The sequence below is a fragment of the Glycine soja genome, chromosome 1, assembly GCF_004193775.1.
Source record: "Glycine soja cultivar W05 chromosome 1, ASM419377v2, whole genome shotgun sequence".
NCBI classification, from domain to species: domain Eukaryota; kingdom Viridiplantae; phylum Streptophyta; class Magnoliopsida; order Fabales; family Fabaceae; genus Glycine; species Glycine soja.
The window spans coordinates 51,674,964-51,696,070 of record NC_041002.1 but is presented as its reverse complement, the minus strand read 5'-3'; the positions used below and the strand labels follow the sequence as shown (position 1 = coordinate 51,696,070).

The following is a 21,107-nucleotide window of genomic DNA, read 5'->3' as shown; positions in this document are numbered from 1 at the left end:
ATTCTTAGATGACAACAACTTCATGAATAAATACTTAATTAAAGTGTTTATCTTAATGTATTATTGAAATTTAAGTGATACTCATGGTTGTAGGGAGTTTAGCTCAACCCAAATAGTGTCTACATTCTTTTGTCTAGAAAAATGTTATATATTAATTTTTTTATGGGTAAATATTAATTATTAATTTTTTTATTAGTCAAACTCTCTTTTTTTCTTCTATCATCATCAAACTAATCTTATAATCTCAAAAAAGATATTAGAGAGTGCTACAAGGTCAAAATCTCTAAAATGGTGATATGAATATGAAAATTTAAAGATATTATTAGTATCAGACTGCCAAAAAATGAGGAGTACTGGTTGATTATTGGTTATTACCCTCAGGATGTAAGAGGAACAACACAAACAAGCCAATTTCAGGAAGCTTCATATAACAATTACTAAGATTTTTTGTTTGGGAGAATTAAAAATAGTATAGGAAAGTGCGGCGATGTATTTTTTTTGTTTTATTATTTAAGAAAGAAAATAAAAATAATTTAAAGATGAAGTACAAATTTTTACTAGCAAAAATATCTTTAGTGCTTTGAAAGTAGAGAATGATAAGTCACCAATAATGTTAACAATCATTGTATGAAAAACTTTAAGACGATATAATAATTTAATAATCGGTCAGGACAAACATCCACATTCCACAATCCACGCTACGGCATAACAATCAGGAAGAGAAGCATCCCAAACTACCCGTACCCCCTCCCAAACCCACTCTGCTTACTGTATTGAACGAAAATAATTTGACTTTTCTTTGGTGTTGTTTGTGTGCTGTCTTTTAAAATTATATAATTTTAAATTAAATATTATTATTAAATATTAATACAACTATTATGTATTATTATTTTAATAAGGTAACACAGGACAACATGAAAAATGACAATAGAGAAGTCAGGTTCGACGAAAAGAAAAGAAAAAGTTATTGTATTAGAGATGGAGATGGAACAATAAAAAAAAACAAGAAGAAAAAAAAAGCTACCTTTTTATCCACGTTTATTTATTGATTTTTCTAACATAATGATAATTTTGGCATTTCGAAAATTGTAATCACTCTACCTCAGCACAACCCTTCAGTGTGTATTACGTATATATTATATATTTTAAAACAGAAATCACACTTTCATGGATCACTTTAACTGTCCATAGACGGATTCAAGGGCACATACAGGAATCCTAGCCCTCCTTCCTCCCTCAAAATTTTCTTTATATACTAGTTGGAAACAGGCACACACAGTGTTTTAATCAATAATATATTTTGTTTTTTAGTTTTTAATTAAAATAAATAATTTAAAAAATGTAAATAATTGTCATATTTGAGGAGTTTTTTTTATAATAACTGTCTAATTTAGAGGTAATTTTAAAATTAGTTAGAGAACAAAACCGTCTAAGAAGTATGTACATGAATAGGATAATTATCTTTATAATAGTTATAAATATATATAAATTAAATTAAATTAAAAAATATTAGTAGAAAATAATAATAATAATAATAACAATAATAATAAATTATTGATTTGATAAATTTTTACTAGTGATAAATCTTATCTCTAATTTTGTACATAAAATAAATAGTAAATATTGTTCTGCAATCTGCAATATATTATTTATTAAAAATTAATATTTAAATAGTTGTGTAACAGAAAAATTCAACTTTTTTTTATGTATTTCTGGATCTGTCTTTGTTCATTTAGTATTGCTTGCATGAGTATAATAAAAATAAAAATGAAATAAAATAAACGGAAAGATATAAAATAAAACAATGACTTATCGCTGCTGAAATAACAAAAAAAGTCTTGTAAGATCCATAAAAAAACTTCACTCAAACTAGAGTGAAATGAGAAAGAAGAGTTCATTCTTTTCTTTTCTACTTTTTGTAAATTTTTTTAATACAAATTACAACTCAATCATAATATTAATAAATACAATTTTTTCCTTCAAAAAAGAGTCTTTGCATCACATAACAAGGGTCTCAAAATAAAAAATAATTTTATGTTGAAAAACATATCAAAAGAAAAATTTAATTGAGTTAATTTTAATTTTGAATTAAGATAAAATATTTTCGTACAATTATTGTTTAATCTCTCACCCATTCAAATAAATAGGGAAATTTCTCATTTTTTTTTCTTATTTTCATCCATTTAAATGTCATCTTTTTTTATTGGATTTTCTCATTTTTATATATACCTTTCATCTCTGTTTCACTTTTAATTTTAACAAAGCATTAATTCAGAACAGAACAAAAGGAAAACGTTTTGATGAAGAGAAAAAGAAAGGAAAAGGTAGAAGAAAAAGCTCACTTATTTAGTTTAATGCTCACATAAAAAGTGTTATCTTAATTAGTTCGTAAAATGATATTTTTTGGTAGTAAAAGATATGAATAGTAAACTATTACCCTTGTAAAAAGCAATAGAAAAGACGAGAAAAGTATAAATTTCGAGACAATTATTTGTATAGTTAAAAAATTATAAATTATTTTCTCTCCCTTTCTATTTCCTCGATATTGAAAAAAAAAAAGCTGAATATAACAGCCTCTTCAATAGAGTTTATTAACTCAGTTTTTATGAACTCTTAAAAGTTCTTATGGGTTAACCATATGAACAAATAGAGTTGAGTTCTTATACAAGAACCAATTGCTTGTATAAGCAACCCAAATCTATTAATTTCCGAGGCATTTGTTTTGAAAACCCAACTGAAATCAAAGAAGCAAATTTTATTACTGTCAGCTCCAATAATCGCTTTTGATTGGGTTTTAAGAACGACGAATCAAACGATCAAAAATCAAACCTCAAATAACCCTGGAAGTTGTCACATAATTGGTGTCCAACGTAAGAAAAATTGTAAGAAAACGTACAAATAATGCTGGAAACTCTGTATTGTAAACACAAGCTAAGACAGAGATCAACAGACCAACGAAAACTTGGACCCCGCACAATTGTTTCCCGTAAAAAATGAACCAGAAAAACATTATGTTTAATTTCATAAAAAGTCAGCAGAAAACAACACAAATGCCAAATAAAATACCAATATTAGATGTCCAAGTCCAGGTTGACAAAAGGCAGCAAACGTCTCGAAAGATGCAGTATTCAAGCTTTCAAATATGGACCATATGGATGGTAGCAGCTACAGTTTTCTTTGTAATGATCACACCGTGCTTTAATCCATTCAAAAACTACCAATACCGGGGGAGCAAGATTCAAAAGTAAATGTACCAAATGATGAAATCTTACCAATTAAAGTTGAGAAGTACTATGCCCAATTCCTAATAATCATACTCCCGGGAATGTGATCTCTCTGAGCGCCGATATTCACGGTCCACATCATGACTTCTCTCCTTTTCATGTGATTCAGATGTTGCACGTCCTGCATGGTAGTCATCTTCCATCCTATCAGGGTCAGGATACTGATTGTAATGGTCACCACGATCATCTCCATGATTGTAGGGGTCATAATGCTCAGTGTCATGATCAGGGTCTGCATGCCTATGTCCATGCTCATACTGGTTTTGCCTACCACGATCATCCTCAGGCTCATAGTCATGATTCCTTTCCCCATGTTTAGATTCAACACGATCATAATGAGACTCCCTATCACGTGAGCGTCCTCGATCAGTTTCGCCAACTTCATAATCTCTATCCCTCTCACGATGTCGATCATATTCTCGATCCCGGTCACGGTCCCTCCCTCGCTCACGATCACGTGCTCTATCTCTATCACGTCCACGATCTCTATCTCTTTCCCTGTCTCTGTCCCTGGTCCTATCTCGGTCTCTGTGGTGCCTATCCTCTCTCTGATCGCGATCCCTGACCCTTTCATGAGAATGTTCACGTGATCGCTCCCGTTCTTTGTCTTTGTCCCTAACTCTTTCACGTGATATTTCCCTGTCTCTAAATGATCTCAGCCCAACAATAATCAAAGTAAATGACTTGCAAAATATATGATGAAAGAACATTATTTCAAAGTCCTCAATTATATGACCAGAAATCAAAGCCAGGAAACGATAAAAAATTCCCAAGCATGAAAGAATTATTTGTACGGCCAACAATTGATGTTGAAAACCAGAGAAAATTGAACTAGAAACATATCTAATTTCTTACCTATCACCGTGTCGGTCCTCCCGCACTCTTGGTTCTTCAGAACGAGACTGCTGTTGCTCCCTGAAAAATGAAAATTCATGTCATAATTTCCCTTCAACGATATTACAGACAAAGCATACCACAAGTTATCCACAGTGCAGATGACTTTCAACAAGAGCAACTAAGGGGATTAATTTGCAACTGAGGGTGATGAGTTGTGTATTGATTAAGCCAAATAAACAGTGAATAGAAGTTCAATTTCTACCAGTTATGCCGGGGCAGGTTATTTGAAAAATCACATGATCAACAGATAATGAAAATTATTAAAAGGATTGCAATTAGACCAATCACCTCCCAGAATGTCGCTGATTAACTTCTTCACCCCCAACTCTAGTAGTACCAAGCCCACCACCTAGGCGGCGAGGTCTCCAATTTGGAACAGTCCTCCCACGCTCAACATCCACAAGCACCCTTCTACCATCAATTTTCCTACCATCAGCTTGTTTATAAGCAGCTGCAAAACAAACCAAAGATGTGAATTAAAAGCCATAGTGATAATAAACAAATTAAGTAATCAGTGTCAACCTTTCATGTCTCTTGTATGCAGATACTCAATGAAAGCATAACCCCTGGGCTTATTTGTATCTTTGTCAGCAACTAATCGAACCTAAATCACAAGAAAATTTAAAAAAGAAAAACTAGTCAGAACAGAAAATTCTGGTCTTCAGCTGCAAAGAAAATAAAATAAACAAAACTCCCTCATTTCATAATTAACAATACTACAAAAATAAAAGGACTAATGGTATATTCTTAAATGGCACGGCAGACAGGCACTATGCCTAATTAGCCGTGCTCACCTTTAAATCACAAAGCTCCCATCGAGAGATGCATCACCACCAGCAATAGTTGCAGAAAAACTGATGTATTTGAGGCCAATTAACCAGTTGTTGACTAGTTCCCCTTACCAGGGATATTATTTTAAAGAAAGAAAACAACTATAGGTAATGTAGAAAATACAGTGGCATCTTCTCAATTGCTGATTTGTTTTTGATAAATACAGATACTCTAGCCTTAGCCAAGAACAAAATTTAACATAAAAAACATGCTAGTTAAGAAATTAAACAGAAGAGGAAGAGAATGCAATACTCCCAGTGTATTTTACCCAGTGCAGAAAAGAACACAAGAGGTCAGTCTCCTTTTCTCTCTTGTTTGAAAACAAAAGGCCAAAAGGCATGATGCTAATCATTGCTATGCTCAACTAAATATTCAGCTAACAGCAGATGGAAGCACTTGAACTTGAGTACAGATTGGTTGAAATTTTAGAATAATTTACCATTTGCAGAATAAGAAGACCACACCCTTACCAGGGATGTATTCTTAGATACTATACCTACTGCTAACATAATTCCTAGAGGAACCCAAGCCCTCAGAAGATCTCTTAATCCACATAAATTAACAGAGGAACTAAGTGGAAACTGGAACCAATACCTAAAAATCCATTCAATGGAAATTGGTGGCACCACTAAAGGCAGTTGTTACCATTGCAAAATCACTCACCATGATGGATGATAAATTTAATCAGGAAGATGCAGGTATCCCAAAATCTTTGGACAGAACACGATAAAAACTATGCATGATTGATTAACTTCATGACAAGCTATACAGCCCAGCAATCAAGTTAGTCAAGATAACCAACTGATTTACTGAAGTACATTGTACAAAATTACATCCTCCAGATAATCAAAGTAAGAAATATAATTAGCTAGCTGATGACAAAGACTGATATCAATATGAATATTCGCTTAAAAAATATATTTTGAAAAATAGCTTGCATTTTGTTGTTCATATATAAATATGCATGTATCTGAGAAAGACATTTTGAAGGTTGATAAATCATAACTCGTGAAAATGTTGAACAGAAGATACAAGAAACAAAGAACCTAATATGAATGAAACTCTTACCGAATCCCCTGAGGGATATTCAAAAATACCTACCCGTTTGATTGGACCATATGACTCAAACTCCCTTTTGATTCTGCTCTCAGTGGTCTCGTAACTCTGTTAGAAGATGGCAACAATAAGATATGGCTAACTATATGCTACTAAAGTGTCACACTAATACTACATTGGAAAATACAACTTACGAGTTTAGCCACAAACAATGTCTTGTATGGATCTCCCGACACATTTGGGTCATTATGTGGATCATCTGCATAGAAGCCAATATAAGAATGGCATCCAGAGAACACAAAATCATGAAATATTAGCAAATTCACAATATAGGACTCATCACATTTCTCAAGCTCCTCAGCAGCCTTTGCAGCTCCTTTCTCTAGCCTTAGCTTGTGTATTCTGGCTCTTTTTTGTGCCTACATTCATCAAAATGGATCAAAACCATAATAAATCATTGTACTCTCATTTTTCACTTTGCAGGGCTAGGCCGCTAGGGAGAAGGGAATCACTTTTAAGCCACGGAACAACAAATCTAAAATGACATTTCAAAGGATGACCACAGAAGACAGAAATTTAATTTACAACACAAAAGATCATGAAGGCAGGGAATATATAGCGCTTTGTCCACAAAAGTCTTCATGCATATAAAACCTTAAACTATACATCATAAGCAATGAATGGATCAACTTTACTCACAAACATGAACTCTTAACATTAGATTATATCAGTTCCGCATTAGTATTTGTCACATACTAATCATCATGGTAAATTTTCATCTCAATAAACTCTCGTCGAAGCAAATAGACAAATCACGGAGAGACACCATTCAGAAGAAAGCTCAACATTTACACTCACCCCTTCGCTCAGTTTCACAGTTCAAATAAGTAGTTTCAACAATAATCAGAAAGCGTTCGCATTAAGTAGATAAAACATATACACAAAAATACAGTTATCAGTGACAAAAATGAACTGAATACTACAGGAGTCTCGGTTTCTGGGACAGGTGGAGCATATTCTGGATCGCCAGGCTGGGCAAACTTGCTCACAAATTGAGCCATCCCTTGAAAAGAGAAAGAAAAACAAATAAATTAATTGAAACACAAAGTATAATCAACGAAAATAGCGAAAACCTAACGGATGCATTTACAAAACCTGATAACGGTGGACATTTCCGTTTCTCCGGAGGCGGCTTGTACTCCAACGGAGGCCTAGGCTCGAAGAGCTTCAACAGGTTCGCTGTTAGACCGGTTGGGTGACTCTGTCCAATCTGCATCGCCGATACACAACAAACAAACAAAACGCGAATCAGTGTTACAAACTCAACACGCGCTGCGATAAACCCTAGCTAGGTCGAGAATCCAAAATTAAGATTCAGAAAAGAAAAGAAGAAAACAATTGTAAGGGAAGAAGGGGTGAGAGAAGGTTGGAGAGGGACCAGTTTGAGCTGAAGGACGTTGGAACGGTTCTGCGCTTTGGTGCGGGCCTGAACGGCGGCGTTTTGGTTGCGCATGAAGGCATCGTTGTTGCTGTTGTTGTCCCCCATAGGGTGGCGAAGCGGAGTGAGGGTGTAGCGAAATCACAGAGTGCATATAAAAGAAGAAGTTCAACAGATCCAACGTTGCCCCGTGGGATTAAGATCGAAGGTTGCCGCAACCGCCACAGTTCTCAGTTTGACGTTGCTACCGCCCTGAGTTATTTATATGAGTAAGTGTAAAGGGTTTTGAAGTTTGTTCATTTTTATAATAATAAAATTAACTTAAAAATTATATTATATTTTTTATAAATTAACGAAGATTTTTTATTGGTTAAGGAAAAATAAGTTATGCTAATAATACATAAAAGTTTAAGTCCATTTATATTTGAAGATAGCTTATTTGGTAGGTAGATATTTAAAGTTAATTGTTTATGTTCATAATTATAATAATAAAATTATTATTTTTTCTTTATTTCTTAGAAACCTTCAAATTCCTTGCCAATTGCTCCAAACCTTTGGTCTTCAAATCAAAACTAAAATATTGGCTCATGAATTATACTGGATTAAGTTTTTAGTTTAGGGAAAGGATTAATAAGATAAAGGTTAAATTTATAGTTTTAGTTTCAATTAAGTAATTTTAGTTTTTGGTCCATTCGTTAGTTAAAGTAAAATAATTTATAATTTAAAAAGTGTTATAAAAATAATAGAAATAAGACTAGAACTCAAATTCTTTGCTACCTAAACCATCAAATCATTTCACTTGCTTAAATTATACTGTAAACACTATATTTGTATAGTTTACCATGAGTTAATTATTTTTTAAAAATATTTGATGTTTAAATCTGGTTTATGAACAATAAAGTTATCCAATCCAATAAATAAGTATCTCAAAAAACCTTATCTCAAAGTTTTAGGCATTATGTTGGCCATGAAATAAGTATCACGAGAAACTTTCCATTAATAATACGAGTTATATTTATGTTCAAGATTCCATTCCAAATGTATGCCTATACATCCCAAAGTACACAATAACCATATTAAAGATATATAAAACATTGAACAAAAGATACAAGTAACATTGATTGTATGCCTCATCAAACACACCCTGAAACGAAGGCGTCAAGTTCAGTTCTCTACAAATTGAGACCTCACTTCCCATGCCAATGAAACAATAAAAAACAGCAACACTCTTGATTTTTTTATTTTTTTTTTCCATTTTTTCCTTTCACGTGTGTTATCAGCAATTAATACTAGAATTGCTAATCTCACTAGTTCCGCAATCTAGAGCCGTTGCTGCTTCTGGCTTACTTCACCACTGGAGCCACTGCTGGTGCCAAATTCCTCGCTATTAGAAAACACTGCCTTTCTGAACTTCTGCATATCAGCATTGTATTGCATTGTGTCATACTGATCTGAGCTAGATGAAGAGTTGTAAGCAACATTTTGCCCCGGCTTAATCCCATCTTTCAAGTCATCCAGTGAGACATCTCCTTCCAATATTCTTACAATCTGCACATTAGTCACAAATAAACTATTTTTTAATTGAATTATTCAATTAGCCACTATTTTCAAAACGTTCATGCCATCATAAACTGTAAAGTATAGTCACATGGCATGCCATTATCAGTGCCTTGGGTATCATTTGGGTTAGCACAGGCAAAACATAATACTACTATATAAGTTCTATTATGTGTTTAGTTCATTTTAAAAATGAAACAAAATAAAACATGAGATTAAAAAAGAGAAAATAAGTGATGCACCGATTGATAGTATATAATGGTTTTACATGGTCATTTAATCGTAACTTATTATGTATGATAAATTTGTTGATTTTTATAATGATTATTTTAAAAGTAATACTAACAGTGATTTTTATTTGATTGATTTTTATTTGATTGATGATGTAAAAGTATAATGCATAGCTATTAAACTTATCAGCAAAAAACATTTCATTTGGTTTAAAATGAAAATATTGATCAATATTGGTGTGATCTCTAAATGAATCATATATACATACCTGGCTCATTTTTGGACGTTTTTTGGCAGAATGACGAATGCTACCGGCAGCACAAGCTGCCATTCTTGACAGTTCTTGAGGATCGTAGTTTCCCTCTAAAAATGCATCAACCAACTCTCCAAAGTTGCCATCCTCCTCTAGTCCACGAGTCAGAAGTGGTCGAGCCTACTCGGTTCATAGGTTCCCAAAAGTTTGAGTTAATTGAGAGAGAGAAAAAAAATGTTATAGGACAAATTGATGAACTTAAAAATGAGCATAATACCAACCCAGTCTACTAGGCTGTCGTCCATGGCATTTGTGTGATCAACAGGTCGCTTCCCAGTTATGAGTTCCAATAGCATGACTCCAAATGAGAAAACGTCAGACTTCTCTGTCAATTTTCCACTTGATGCATATTCAGGGGCTAGGTACCTGTGTTAACATGCATATCATGAGCAAAATCCCTTTGATTTTTAATTATCACATTTCTTTATTGAAGTTCCTACAGAGAATAAAAGAATATGGTGATGAAAAATTACCCGAAAGTTCCCATGACACGAGTCGATACATGAGTATTATTATCAGTAGTCAACTTAGCCAATCCAAAATCAGCAACCTGAAAAAATGCATTGTCCGCATACTTGATTAGCTTCAAACATAAGATTCATAACATGTTGGATAATGATTAAATAGTTGAAGAAGGTAAATATGTGGACATAAACTTAATTAAATATGTTGAACCTTTGCTTCGAAGCTATCATCAATAAGGACATTTGCAGCTTTGATATCGCGATGGATAATACGAGGATGACCTAAAGTGTACATGAGAGAATACAGCAAAAATAAAAAAATAAATATATAAACAGAGAAGAAAAGGAAAGATCATAAACTAGACGGATGCGACTCTTACAGTCCTCATGAAGATAAGCAAGCCCTTTAGCGGATCCTATTGCAATCCGCATTCTAGTTGGCCAATCCATGGTAGGCCTACCCTTTCCTGCATATCACCGTAATATGCATTAGCAATTTTGATTGCAAAAGATGCTCACATAAAAAATATCAGAAAAATATGTTACAAGTTATTTGGTTCACTTGCACCTGCGGCATTAAAAGTCTCACATCTAAATCTTAATATATCAATAAATTTCAGGGTTATGGTTTCACAAGTGACATGAGTTCAAAGAATGTATATGTAGTAGTTACCATGGAGGTGATATTCCAATGTGTTATTGGGAATAAATTCATAGACCAACATCCTCTGGCCACCAGAAATTGAGTATCCAACAAGTGACACGAGATGGCGATGATGGACGCGGCTAATGATGTCAATCTCAGCTTGGAACTCTCGCTCTCCTTGGCCACTACCTGCTTTAAGACTCTTAACTGCCACTTCCTTTCCACTAGGCAACACACCCTTATGGACATAGCCGAATCCACCTTGTCCTATCAAATTTGCATCATTGAATCCGTTGGTGGCAGCTGCTAATTCCTCGTAAGTGAAGGTGCCCCCTTTGAGGCCCAGAGCAAGGTTTGGTGAGGGAGGAGGCAACGGGGCCGGTCCCGTCGAGTAATTGGAGCTAAACTCAGCACTACTCATCATCATTGGAGGAGGTGGTGGTGGTGCACCCCACCCTCCGCCACCAGGACCCATTCCATTTTGTTGCATCCTCACAACATGGTCCCCATGTGGACCTCCGTAATAATTTGGGTGTTGCCCGCTATTGTAATAGTTATTATTATTCCCTGTAGAGACCATTAATAAATAAGATGAATAAGAAGGAATCAACAATATTAGAGTACCCCAAATTTTGATTCAGTATATATAATATACAAGTTTGATGAGTATAGGCATTGCCTTTTGTGATCTGAATATACCACACCATTCACATACAAGTATACAACTCATTTTTAAGCACTAATCATAGCATGGTACATGCATAGCTATTGTCTAACCACCAATTCTTGCACAAGCGAAGTGGTCGCAAACATGACAATCAAAAGTTCAAGATGTATTAAAATAATAAAATGTCTATGTTGAAAATAAAAGTCATAACTAAGTTATTTTAATATTGCCTTGAACTTTTAATTAGTTGTGCTTATAATAAATACTTTGCTTGTTTTAAGATTTTTTCATGACATAAGTACGACAGATATTAGTGTTGTCTTTCCAAAAAATGATCCTTGAACACTCATGTGCTCATCTACATTCACAGAAAGAGATGGATGAGAGAAAAATGTAAATATCAATAAAGTGTGTATTCTAACAAGTGTTCATTGCTTTTTTGTCCTTTCTCATCTTCTAAATGGTGCCTGTGCATGATGTTATAAAAAACTAAGCAAGAAACAATAACGGTTTTGCTTGGTTACCTTTTCCCATGGATTGCTCTCCTGCATAATAGTACATTCTATTCTTCTTCTTCTTCCTGGAGCAAACAACGCAAACAATGACCAAAATAAGAAGCACGCTTCCTATGCCAAGCACTGCTCCAACTATGGCCTTGCTGCTGTCGTCACCGCCACCGCCATTGCTATCACGGCTGCCACTGTCACTGCCACTGCCAGAGTTCCTTGAGGACGGTGGAGAATCTAAAGATTTGTGTGGAGGAGACGGTGATTCAAAGGAGGGCGGAGAACGTGATGATCCGGGTGGAGAAGGTGACTGTGAGGACCCATTAGGTGATGGAGGGCTTGGATTGTTTGATGTTGGAGGGGAAGGAGAGGGTGGTGATGATGAAGATGATGGTGGAGGCGACGAGGGTGGTGGCGATGATGAAGAAGATGGCGGTGGTGACGACGGAGGTGGTGACGATGGTGGTGGCGATGATGGAGGTGGTGATGATGGCGGTGGTGATGATGGAGGTGGTGATTGTGATGATGGTGAAGATGAGTTGTCAGCGTCATCAGGGGTGGAGTTATCCGGGGTTTCATTATCAGGAGAAGAGTTATGTGGAGAAGACATTGTTATTGTTATTGTATCTCAGAATTCACATTAAGTGCTTAATCTGGGTTCCGGCGAAAGGTTTGTGTCCAAAAAAGCACTTTGCCGGAAACACCACCTTTTCTCCTACCAACGGTTGGGACCCCTGAAAAGAAAACAGTGAGTTTTGAATGATTTACTTAATAAGTTATGGCCAAAATCTCAATTAATGTAGATGAAGGAGAAATAACTAATTAATTAACCTACACTCAAGTCAAAACCAGGTTACTACTATGTTGAAAATGGTGTTTTTATTTTGAATTAGTCATGGAATTTGTTTTTCCTAGATTATGGGATTAAAGTCTCTTCAAGAGAGAAAAAAGTTTTCTCATGGAGAAAAGGTACCTGAGTGGAAGAATAGCAGGGGTTCTCAACAGAAAGAAAAGGGAAACGTGTTGCATGCTAAAAAGTCCATTAGACAAAAGGAGGCTTTGCTGTTTTTCCTCAATGGTCTCCTAAAAAGGAGGACCTCTGTTTTTCTCAATCGATGCATTTGTCTCAGCCACCTCTTGCTTAGTTTGAGTTAGTTATAGGTTTTACCATTTTTTGGTTGGTATTCCTTCGATTATCCAATGTTCGGCCATAATTTGCTTAAAGGATTGTACTAACTCACAGCACATATTACCTTGAAATAGTTTGCCAACCAACAAAAAAAAAATACATAATTCAGCTAAAAATAACATTCCTAAGTTTTTAATTTAAAAGGCTTTATTTTCAGTATGACAGAATGTAATAATTTTGTATACTATTTTTCAAAGAAGTAAATCTTCATAAATTACCTCAAAATTATTATATATTGTATATATAATTAACTTAAAAAATCAATGGTAACTAATTAGACTGAAAACAACTACTGTATCACAGTCCCATTCATAGAAAATTAGCAATGTCAGTATCTTTTTTTCTCTTAGTAGATAGTATCAATCTTCAAAAATAATTTTATTTGAGGCTAAATGTAAACAACAACAGACTTTTATTCCATTAAATGAGATTGGCTACGTGATCAAGCTTCAAAAACAAATTTTAACTTGAGATCTCCTTGGCAACTCTGTCTATGTTCAAGTTATTAATTGACTGTCTAGGAACAAGTTGATTTTAAGATTGTTAATTTTCTGTAACAGAGGTTATTAGAAGTTTCTTATATATAGACAAGCGTACACATCCTTGATATATCTCTTCTTAGATTAGGGAGGCTTTTGATTTTTAAGTATGTCCTGTTTATTGTTATATCATTTTGGATTTAATATAATTTACATTTTTTTTAAAAAAAAAAGTTATTAACTGCGGAGTTGAAAACAGAATTATCAAGCATCGACCAATTTCGTTCTTTTCTTAATTCACTGTTCAATATCATGTAAAAGGTCCTTTACAATAAATTAAAGGTTGTAATTAATCAGTTTTCTTAGAATATTAGTTAAAAAAAATATTTATAACAAATAACATAATTTTTTTATCTTTTAATAAAAATATTTTTATTTGAAATACATTGATTAACATTTGAATAAATTAAATATCATTTCTTGTTTATGGAAATGAAATAAAGCAATATTTTTTTCAAGAGCATCCACCATTCCCTCAATTATTTGCACATTCTTTTTAATGTCGATGTGATTATGGCGACAACAGTAACATCCTTGATGAGGCTTCCATGGTGCTCGTGAGTGAGAGAAAGGAAAAACAAAAGACAGCAAGCAGGAGTCGGTTGCTCTTTTTCCGTTGAATAATTTTATATACTATATAACTTATTTATTAATTTCGTCTTAAATTATTTTAAAAGATTTAATTTAGTTCTTAAGTTTTTTAAAATTTTAATTTTATCATCAAGTTTTTTAAAATACGCCAATTTAATCATTTTCATAGAATTGGATTAATATCATTAGCATTATAAATTCTGAAGATTTTCTTTTAAAAATATTAATATTTTTTAACCGTCAATATATTTATTTTTATTTTTAAAAGTACACATAACACCACCACCATTTCCTTTGTTCTTCCATAAACACTATCAATGCTCACCATCACTGTGACCATCGTGCATAGATCTTTTGTCAGACCCGCTCGACCCCGACACTGAACACCCTTGTTCATGTATGCACTACCTCCACTTCCAATTTAATAGATCGATGTATTCAACCTACAAAATGTATCTTTCAAAAACTTGTGAAGCAAATTAAATCTTTTAAAGTAATTTGGGAATCAAATTGATAATCAAGTCATTTATAATATATAAAATGTAATTAAAAAACTTATTTATTAAAAGGATGATAAACATGGTATTAATTGTGTGAAGAACAAATCTAACGGATTAATAAAAATTTAATGTGAAATTTATTTTTTATATGATTTTTATTATATGTGTTTATAGCTCGTTTTAATTTTAATATAAGTTGGTTTCCATAAAGTTAATCTAATAAAAAATTTCACTAAAGGTCTCAAATCACGGCAAAAAAAAAAAGATTCAAAATCCTATTACAAAATAAATAAAAAAAATGATTATTATTTTGAAAGGATTATTTTGACTAAATTTAAAAACATAAAAGACTAAATTGTTTTTTTTTAAATAAGCGGTAAAATTAAATATAATTGAAAACATAGAGGATTAAAAGGATATTTTAACCAAAGTTACAAAACTTGTAGGTTTAATACATTTATTATATTTTCATTAGGTCCTTAAATTTTTTAAAAATTGTAATGCAGTCCTTAATTTTTAATAATTTTTGTAATTAAGTTTCACAGTTACAATATATCTAGTTTAAGAAAGAAAGTGAAATGAAAGAAAAGGAACGGAAAGAAACCAAATGGAAATCGAGGTGATTTTATAAGGAAAATGCTAAAAGGTACAAAACTATTTTCATTAAAAACACACGAATGGTGCATTTCATTAACTTTCGTTTTTCATTTTATTTTTCAATTAATATTTATTTTGAAATAAAGTAAGATGTTTGATGATACATTTCGTGCAATTGGCGCAACAACTTAAATAAAAGGTCAGCAAACTGTTCGGTAAGAATGAAAATGAAAGGAGAGAAAAAGTTAAATATATGTATAGAATAATATAAATATCTTTATAAAAGAAAAAATATATATAAAAAAATCTTATTTTAGTCTTTTAACATATAAGACAAAGTTTCTCTCTCATTTATTTTTCTTTCCATTTTGAAAATAAAATTTAATGCATGATATCCATGTGTTTTTTAAATTCTTTTTCCCTATAATTTAAGAAACCAAGAAAGAAGAATATAGGCATATCTCTCTTTCTTCTCACAATTATTGCTTCCCTTTTCTCATGTTCCAAACAGAATATAAGGATGCGTTTGGAAGCCCGTTATGCATAACTACAAAATAAGAAAAAAGAATTTATGATTTTATGTTCAATTATCGTTTACATAAATGTAATTGGTTACATTTACTCGTTTTATGTTATGCTGGACATATTCAAAACTTGGTAGATTTGAAGTCATGGTCCAATCTGGTTTTAGATTTCTTTGTTCAAAAATCATAGTCAATAAAATATTTAATGAGAAAAATAATAAATATTTTTTTATATTTTAAGATATGAAATTTGTTAATTTTATTTAATAAATTCCTATTGAAGTATCCATTTCAAGGGATTAATAATTTATGGTAGTTGTGACCATGATGAGTGGGATAAGGGAGTTGTGGATGGCCAAAAAGATCTCACGAATGAGGTAAAACTTAACTAAACGTCTATTTCAAGAGAAGTGCAGGCTAATGGGATGTCAAGTGAATCAGATTGGAGACCTCTTGAAATAGATTTATATTTTAAGGGGGTAGAAATATTTGGAAAAAACTGGTATGAAGTTTCACACTTAAAAACACTTTGGGCCATTTTAATTAACTTAATTGTTGTTATTTTTTTCATTTTTTTTTTGTATTGTGTTGATAAATGGTGGCATCAACTTTAATTTATAGTGTATGCTACTCATGCTCTATATCATACTTGAAGACTTGCATGGAAGTAGCTAGGTACATGTTTGTTAGTAGATAGTTAGTGACTAATGGATCCATACCAAGTTCAATCATTGACAGAAATGAAAAGATGAATGAGGAGTGTACGGTGAGATTCCCTATCTTCTTTATGTTTTCTTCTATTTGTCTTTATCATTTTTTGAGGTGGGAGAAGTGGTTTAATAGTGATGAAAAATTTAGTCTTCCAAACCTATTGTGTAAAGTAAGTTATGATACAATTTATTGAAGAAACAAATTTAAATAGGGAACATTAATATATAATTAAATGTCTTGCCCAAATAATAAGATATATTTAAACTTCATAAGTTGATAGAATTTGAATTCTTATTATAGTTGACTAGGGGATTTCCTATATCATACTTTTGAGTTTATGTGCGAGTGCATAACCTCTACACTGTTTGACTTTTGGTAGCTAAGGATTTCTATATTATACTTGTTTTGTTAAATCAATCAAAGGGAAAACATAATTTTGGGACATTTAGTTTGTGGCATTGGAATATAATTTTGCAATGGTTTACTATTTTGATAACTTCGAACTACTTCTAACTTTAAATCTAGGTTATTTTACTAGGACCATGAAACTAGTCAACTTGTTTCACAATTTTAAATATGACATTTTTTATACAGTTGCAACTATGATTCATTGGGGAAGTCACCACAACGTGGAGGTGGTAAATGTAGAAATATGAATCTTCTTTTAGGGCAAAAAGAAGGGTTAGTAAAGCTTTTTTTTTTATTCTTTTTCAATTTTGTTTTAAAAAATATTTTCTAAAGCAATTCCACATTATTGAACAACTAATTTCTCATCCAAAATCCATTTAATTTTCTTATCATCTTATTCATTCTTTCACTCAATTTGATACTCTTGCTCTATGTATTGCACATCCTCCACCGGTTGTTTGAGTAATTTTGTTTAGTTTTATTCTTCTAAAAACTAAAATAGTTTTTGAAAATAGAAATCAAACACACCTTGATTCTTTTGCTCTTTCAAATTACTTGTATTTTTCATTCATGGATAAAATGATGAATTCATAAGTATTTTCTATGATTTTCCTTATATATGTCAGATTCTTTTGGCAAAGTAAGATGTTATAAAATAGAGTGCCTTCACAACTATTTGTTTTTAGACGATATGGTAGTATGTTCTCCTAACTAATTGGTGATACATTTTAGAACCCAATTAGCAAAAATGGTTGTCTAGGAGAGTATAGGGATGAACTAATCACTCCTAAAGAAGCATAAAAACATGGGAAACTATATGATCGCGCAAACTCTTCCTTTCTTTTTAACCTCAATGATCAGACAAGTGTTTCGTATCAACTACATTTTCTCTTAAGCCTTATTCTAGTGTTTTCATATGGATATAAGCATTCTTGTAATTTACATAAGAGCGTTTGAATGACATATGATTTGAAACCTAGTAGTTAATTGTTAGTTAAAATGTATAACACACACACATTATTTATCCTTATTTATGTTTTCTTATTTTGTTAGAAATTAATGAATTAGAATCAAGGTTCTAATTACCTTATTGATTGTATAGTTGACTTTGAAATGCATAAATACTTTTTGAATAAAAGGAATATACATTAGTTCAACTAGTTTCCAATTTGGAATCCAAGCTAGGAAAAATTCTTTAGATGTTATTTCTTCATGGTTGAACCATACTCATCTTTTTATTATTTTTACATTATCTCAATTTCAATGCCATGTTTGAGAAAATAGAGAGAAACATTATTGACAATGAGACCTCATCCACAATGATTGTTCATGGTACTTCTTTTTCAACTATTTCTATTAAGTTGGATGGGGCTATTAATTGTGTTTGATCTCAAGTCATGGAGATGCATATTATCCGTAGATGAAAAAATAATACATTATAGGACGAAAGGATGTGCCTATTGGTCAAGTCTTGGCTCATCAAGTATTGCACCCTTTAGTCCTGTCTTGGCTCATTAACTCAATGATTAACAAACTAATGGCTCATGTTATGCAATGTGGAATGATTGAAAAAGCTTAGGAAATTGTTATGAGTTTATCTTGGTGTCTTAGAGATTCTTCTCAAGTTTATGAACTAATAAATAAATCATTCCAATAATTTCAAGGGGTTTGCCTACTTTTAAAATATTACAATGAGTTGAATTCCATGTGTTTTAAAGCTTGATTATCGTAGGTCAAATGACATGGATTGTCTAATTGATATTGAGAAATCAAGCAAATGTGTTGTTAGGGTTATAGTTTACATATTCTTTGTTGGCCTTGATGACAAACTATATATAAACTTCATAATTGAATCTTAACTTTCTCTCCTTTACTAACACTTGAGAATTCCTATTCATAAGTTCATCATGAGGACTATAGAGAATTCACCATATAGGTTTTAGTTTACAAGACATACCTAGGAGCTAGGACAAAGACTTTGGCTCCTCAATCTTGGTCTTGAACCTTGACATCTGTATTTCTTTCTTCTATTCTTGGCTTTGACTTGACTTGTTGAAATTGCTTAACTTGTTGGCTTTGTCTTCATCAAAATCCAATAGCAGAACTTCATAGGATCTTCATTTTGAAGCCAGGGAAATCCTTAGTTTAAGGAGTCATATATTTTGTGCATCTTTTTAATGCTTACAATTTTTTTCCTACTTAGTTTGTTAGGAATTAATGAATTAGAATCAAGGCATCAATTGTCTATTTGACTGTATAGTTGACTTTCCTAGAATAGGCATGCGTACTATCTAAAAATACCCTTTGAGATATATACAATATATATCAATTCAGCTAGTTTCCAATTGTGTTACCTCTCAATTTGCAGAACTACCAATTCTTTTATTATCTTTCTATCAACCTTCATCGTTACCTTTTCCCCATATCTTTTTCTTGACAAGTATAATATATTATGATTTGAAATCAATGATTTTAAGGTCTTTTCATGCACATCCCTCCTCAACCTACTATTTGATTTTTCAAAGTGGGTTATTGATGCTTTTTGCTTGGGCGACAAGTTAAAATTTGCGAACCATTCATCAAAGCCCAACTGCTATGCAAAGGTAAGTCCAAATACTCTAGTTATGCGAAGATGTCAAACTTGCCCTTTGATCTTTGCACATTGAACTCCATTATGGAATTGCCAAAATAATTGGACTACTGTATTGATTGTATAGGTGATGCTTGTTGGAGGAGATCATCGAGTCGACATATTTGCTAAGGAAAACATTGAAGTTGGGGATGAGATCTTTTATGATTATTGCTATGATCTAGACTGCGCACCGGTATGAGCTCTTCCACCAAATGAGGCTTCCAATAAAGATGAATTAGTTGTTTCTATGAGTAGTGCAAAGAATAAAAAATCAAATTCATTTCAATAATAAGTCACATAACACGTTTTATATTCTCCTATAAAGAGAATAATATTTTGATTAAGCTTTCTAAACGGTGCATTGCTTTCTTTATAGAATACATATTTAACTTATCTATTTTCACTTTTAGTGCACAATATAATCCATTTGAACTTCTATAAAATGGAAAATCATCAAATAAGTGCTTGGATTTAATAGAGAAACTTTTAAACTTTAGCCAATTTTGATGTTTGATACATAAATTTTAATTTTTAATATGTTATTTATTCCATGTGACATATATATAAAGGGTTTTAGCGAAATTCAATATTATAAACTGATCACAATTTTAGTGAATTTTGTATTATAAAAAACATACTTGTATTATATTAGTTCTATTAGCCCCCACTTAGGTTAAATTGATTTTGTTAAACTTAAGAAAATTAACCGCATGGCACATTAATTATGTGATGTGCCCAAATTCCATAACTTTTTTTTTATTTGAAAAAGGGCCTAGAAAACAAACAAGGTTAAGCAACAGAAGCATAGCTAACGAGCAAATTAAATGGCTGAAAAGTTAGTCATCAAGGGAATGAACTTATCACATAAAGAAGGAATTTCAATTTTCAAGAAGTGACTCATATTAGGCCATAAGTAAAGCGAGCGGTGATGAGTTTACGATGGAATTATAGCAATGGAGGTTGAGAAGATAACGAGGAAAGGGCAATGGGAAGTTAAGAACTCGTTTATGAAAGTAAGAAGTTTGTTGCGCGTTTTTTATTTTATTGAAAGAACTAGCCAACTAGGTACATTTTTATTTTTATTCCCTGACAATTCTTGGAACTGCATATAATGGAGAAGGGCTTAAATATTAATTAATATCTAACACACATGTTAACAACACACAAGATGTGGATAGAGATGTAAAATTTTAAACCGAATAAGAGAGACTGTATTTTCTTTAACAAAATAAACCGTTGATTTAGTTAGTTTTTAATTATTAAATATGTATTATTGCTCAAAAAGTATTAAATATTCATTAGTTTAGTCTTTAAGTTGATATATTTAACCAAATTGATCATTTTTCTATATTTGAAAACTACTTACATGATTTTTTAGGACTAACCGATCATTTTGGATCATTTTTTATAAACAAAATACCAGGATTGATCAAAATTTAATAGTTTAAAGGAGGACATGACACATGACATGTTCTGTATGAACCTGGTATTTAGACATGTAATTTTTTGTAATTAAGTACCTGAAA

General features: G+C 32.2%; 2 protein-coding genes across 3 annotated transcripts; both read right to left on the bottom strand.

Annotated features, from left to right (window-relative positions):
* Positions 1-2,814: 2,814 nt before the first annotated feature.
* Positions 2,815-7,778, bottom strand: LOC114420594 (U1 small nuclear ribonucleoprotein 70 kDa-like). 2 transcript variants are annotated; one of them, XM_028386456.1, is made up of 10 exons: positions 7,507-7,778; positions 7,224-7,338; positions 7,052-7,131; positions 6,412-6,487; positions 6,263-6,327; positions 6,114-6,176; positions 4,704-4,785; positions 4,470-4,632; positions 4,140-4,199; positions 2,815-3,923 (listed from the first exon to the last, which is right to left on the bottom strand). In XM_028386456.1, the coding sequence occupies exons 1-10, from the start codon at positions 7,612-7,614 to the stop codon at positions 3,305-3,307; spliced, it is 1,431 nt and encodes a 476-aa protein (XP_028242257.1). In that variant the 5' UTR covers positions 7,615-7,778; the 3' UTR covers positions 2,815-3,304. The 2 variants fall into 2 exon arrangements, with proteins under 2 accessions (XP_028242257.1, XP_028242253.1); XM_028386452.1 differs by having other exon boundaries at positions 2,848-3,929.
* A 724-nt stretch (positions 7,779-8,502) lies between these two features.
* LOC114420584 (proline-rich receptor-like protein kinase PERK4) lies at positions 8,503-12,992 on the bottom strand. Its single transcript, XM_028386446.1, has 9 exons — positions 12,864-12,992; positions 11,909-12,624; positions 10,745-11,284; positions 10,452-10,538; positions 10,283-10,353; positions 10,081-10,157; positions 9,829-9,973; positions 9,563-9,727; positions 8,503-9,054 (listed from the first exon to the last, which is right to left on the bottom strand). The coding sequence occupies exons 2-9, from the start codon at positions 12,498-12,500 to the stop codon at positions 8,827-8,829; spliced, it is 1,905 nt and encodes a 634-aa protein (XP_028242247.1). The 5' UTR covers positions 12,501-12,624; positions 12,864-12,992; the 3' UTR covers positions 8,503-8,826.
* Positions 12,993-21,107: the final 8,115 nt, after the last annotated feature.

Excerpts from the sequence above, each read along its gene's own strand:
- LOC114420594 (XM_028386452.1), bottom strand. The coding sequence starts at position 7,614 with ATGGGGGACAACAACAGCAACAACGATGCCTTCATGCGCAACCAAAAC. Across the intron at positions 4,786-6,113 it reads CATATGGTCCAATCAAACGG|GTTCGATTAGTTGCTGACAA; the intron begins GTAGGTATTTTT and ends CTTGTGATTTAG. Across the intron at positions 4,633-4,703 it reads GCATACAAGAGACATGAAAG|CTGCTTATAAACAAGCTGAT; the intron begins GTTGACACTGAT and ends TTTGTTTTGCAG.
- LOC114420584 (XM_028386446.1), bottom strand. The coding sequence starts at position 12,500 with ATGTCTTCTCCACATAACTCTTCTCCTGATAATGAAACCCCGGATAAC. Across the intron at positions 11,285-11,908 it reads AGAGCAATCCATGGGAAAAG|GGAATAATAATAACTATTAC; the intron begins GTAACCAAGCAA and ends TGGTCTCTACAG. Across the intron at positions 10,158-10,282 it reads ATGATAGCTTCGAAGCAAAG|GTTGCTGATTTTGGATTGGC; the intron begins GTTCAACATATT and ends GCATTTTTTCAG.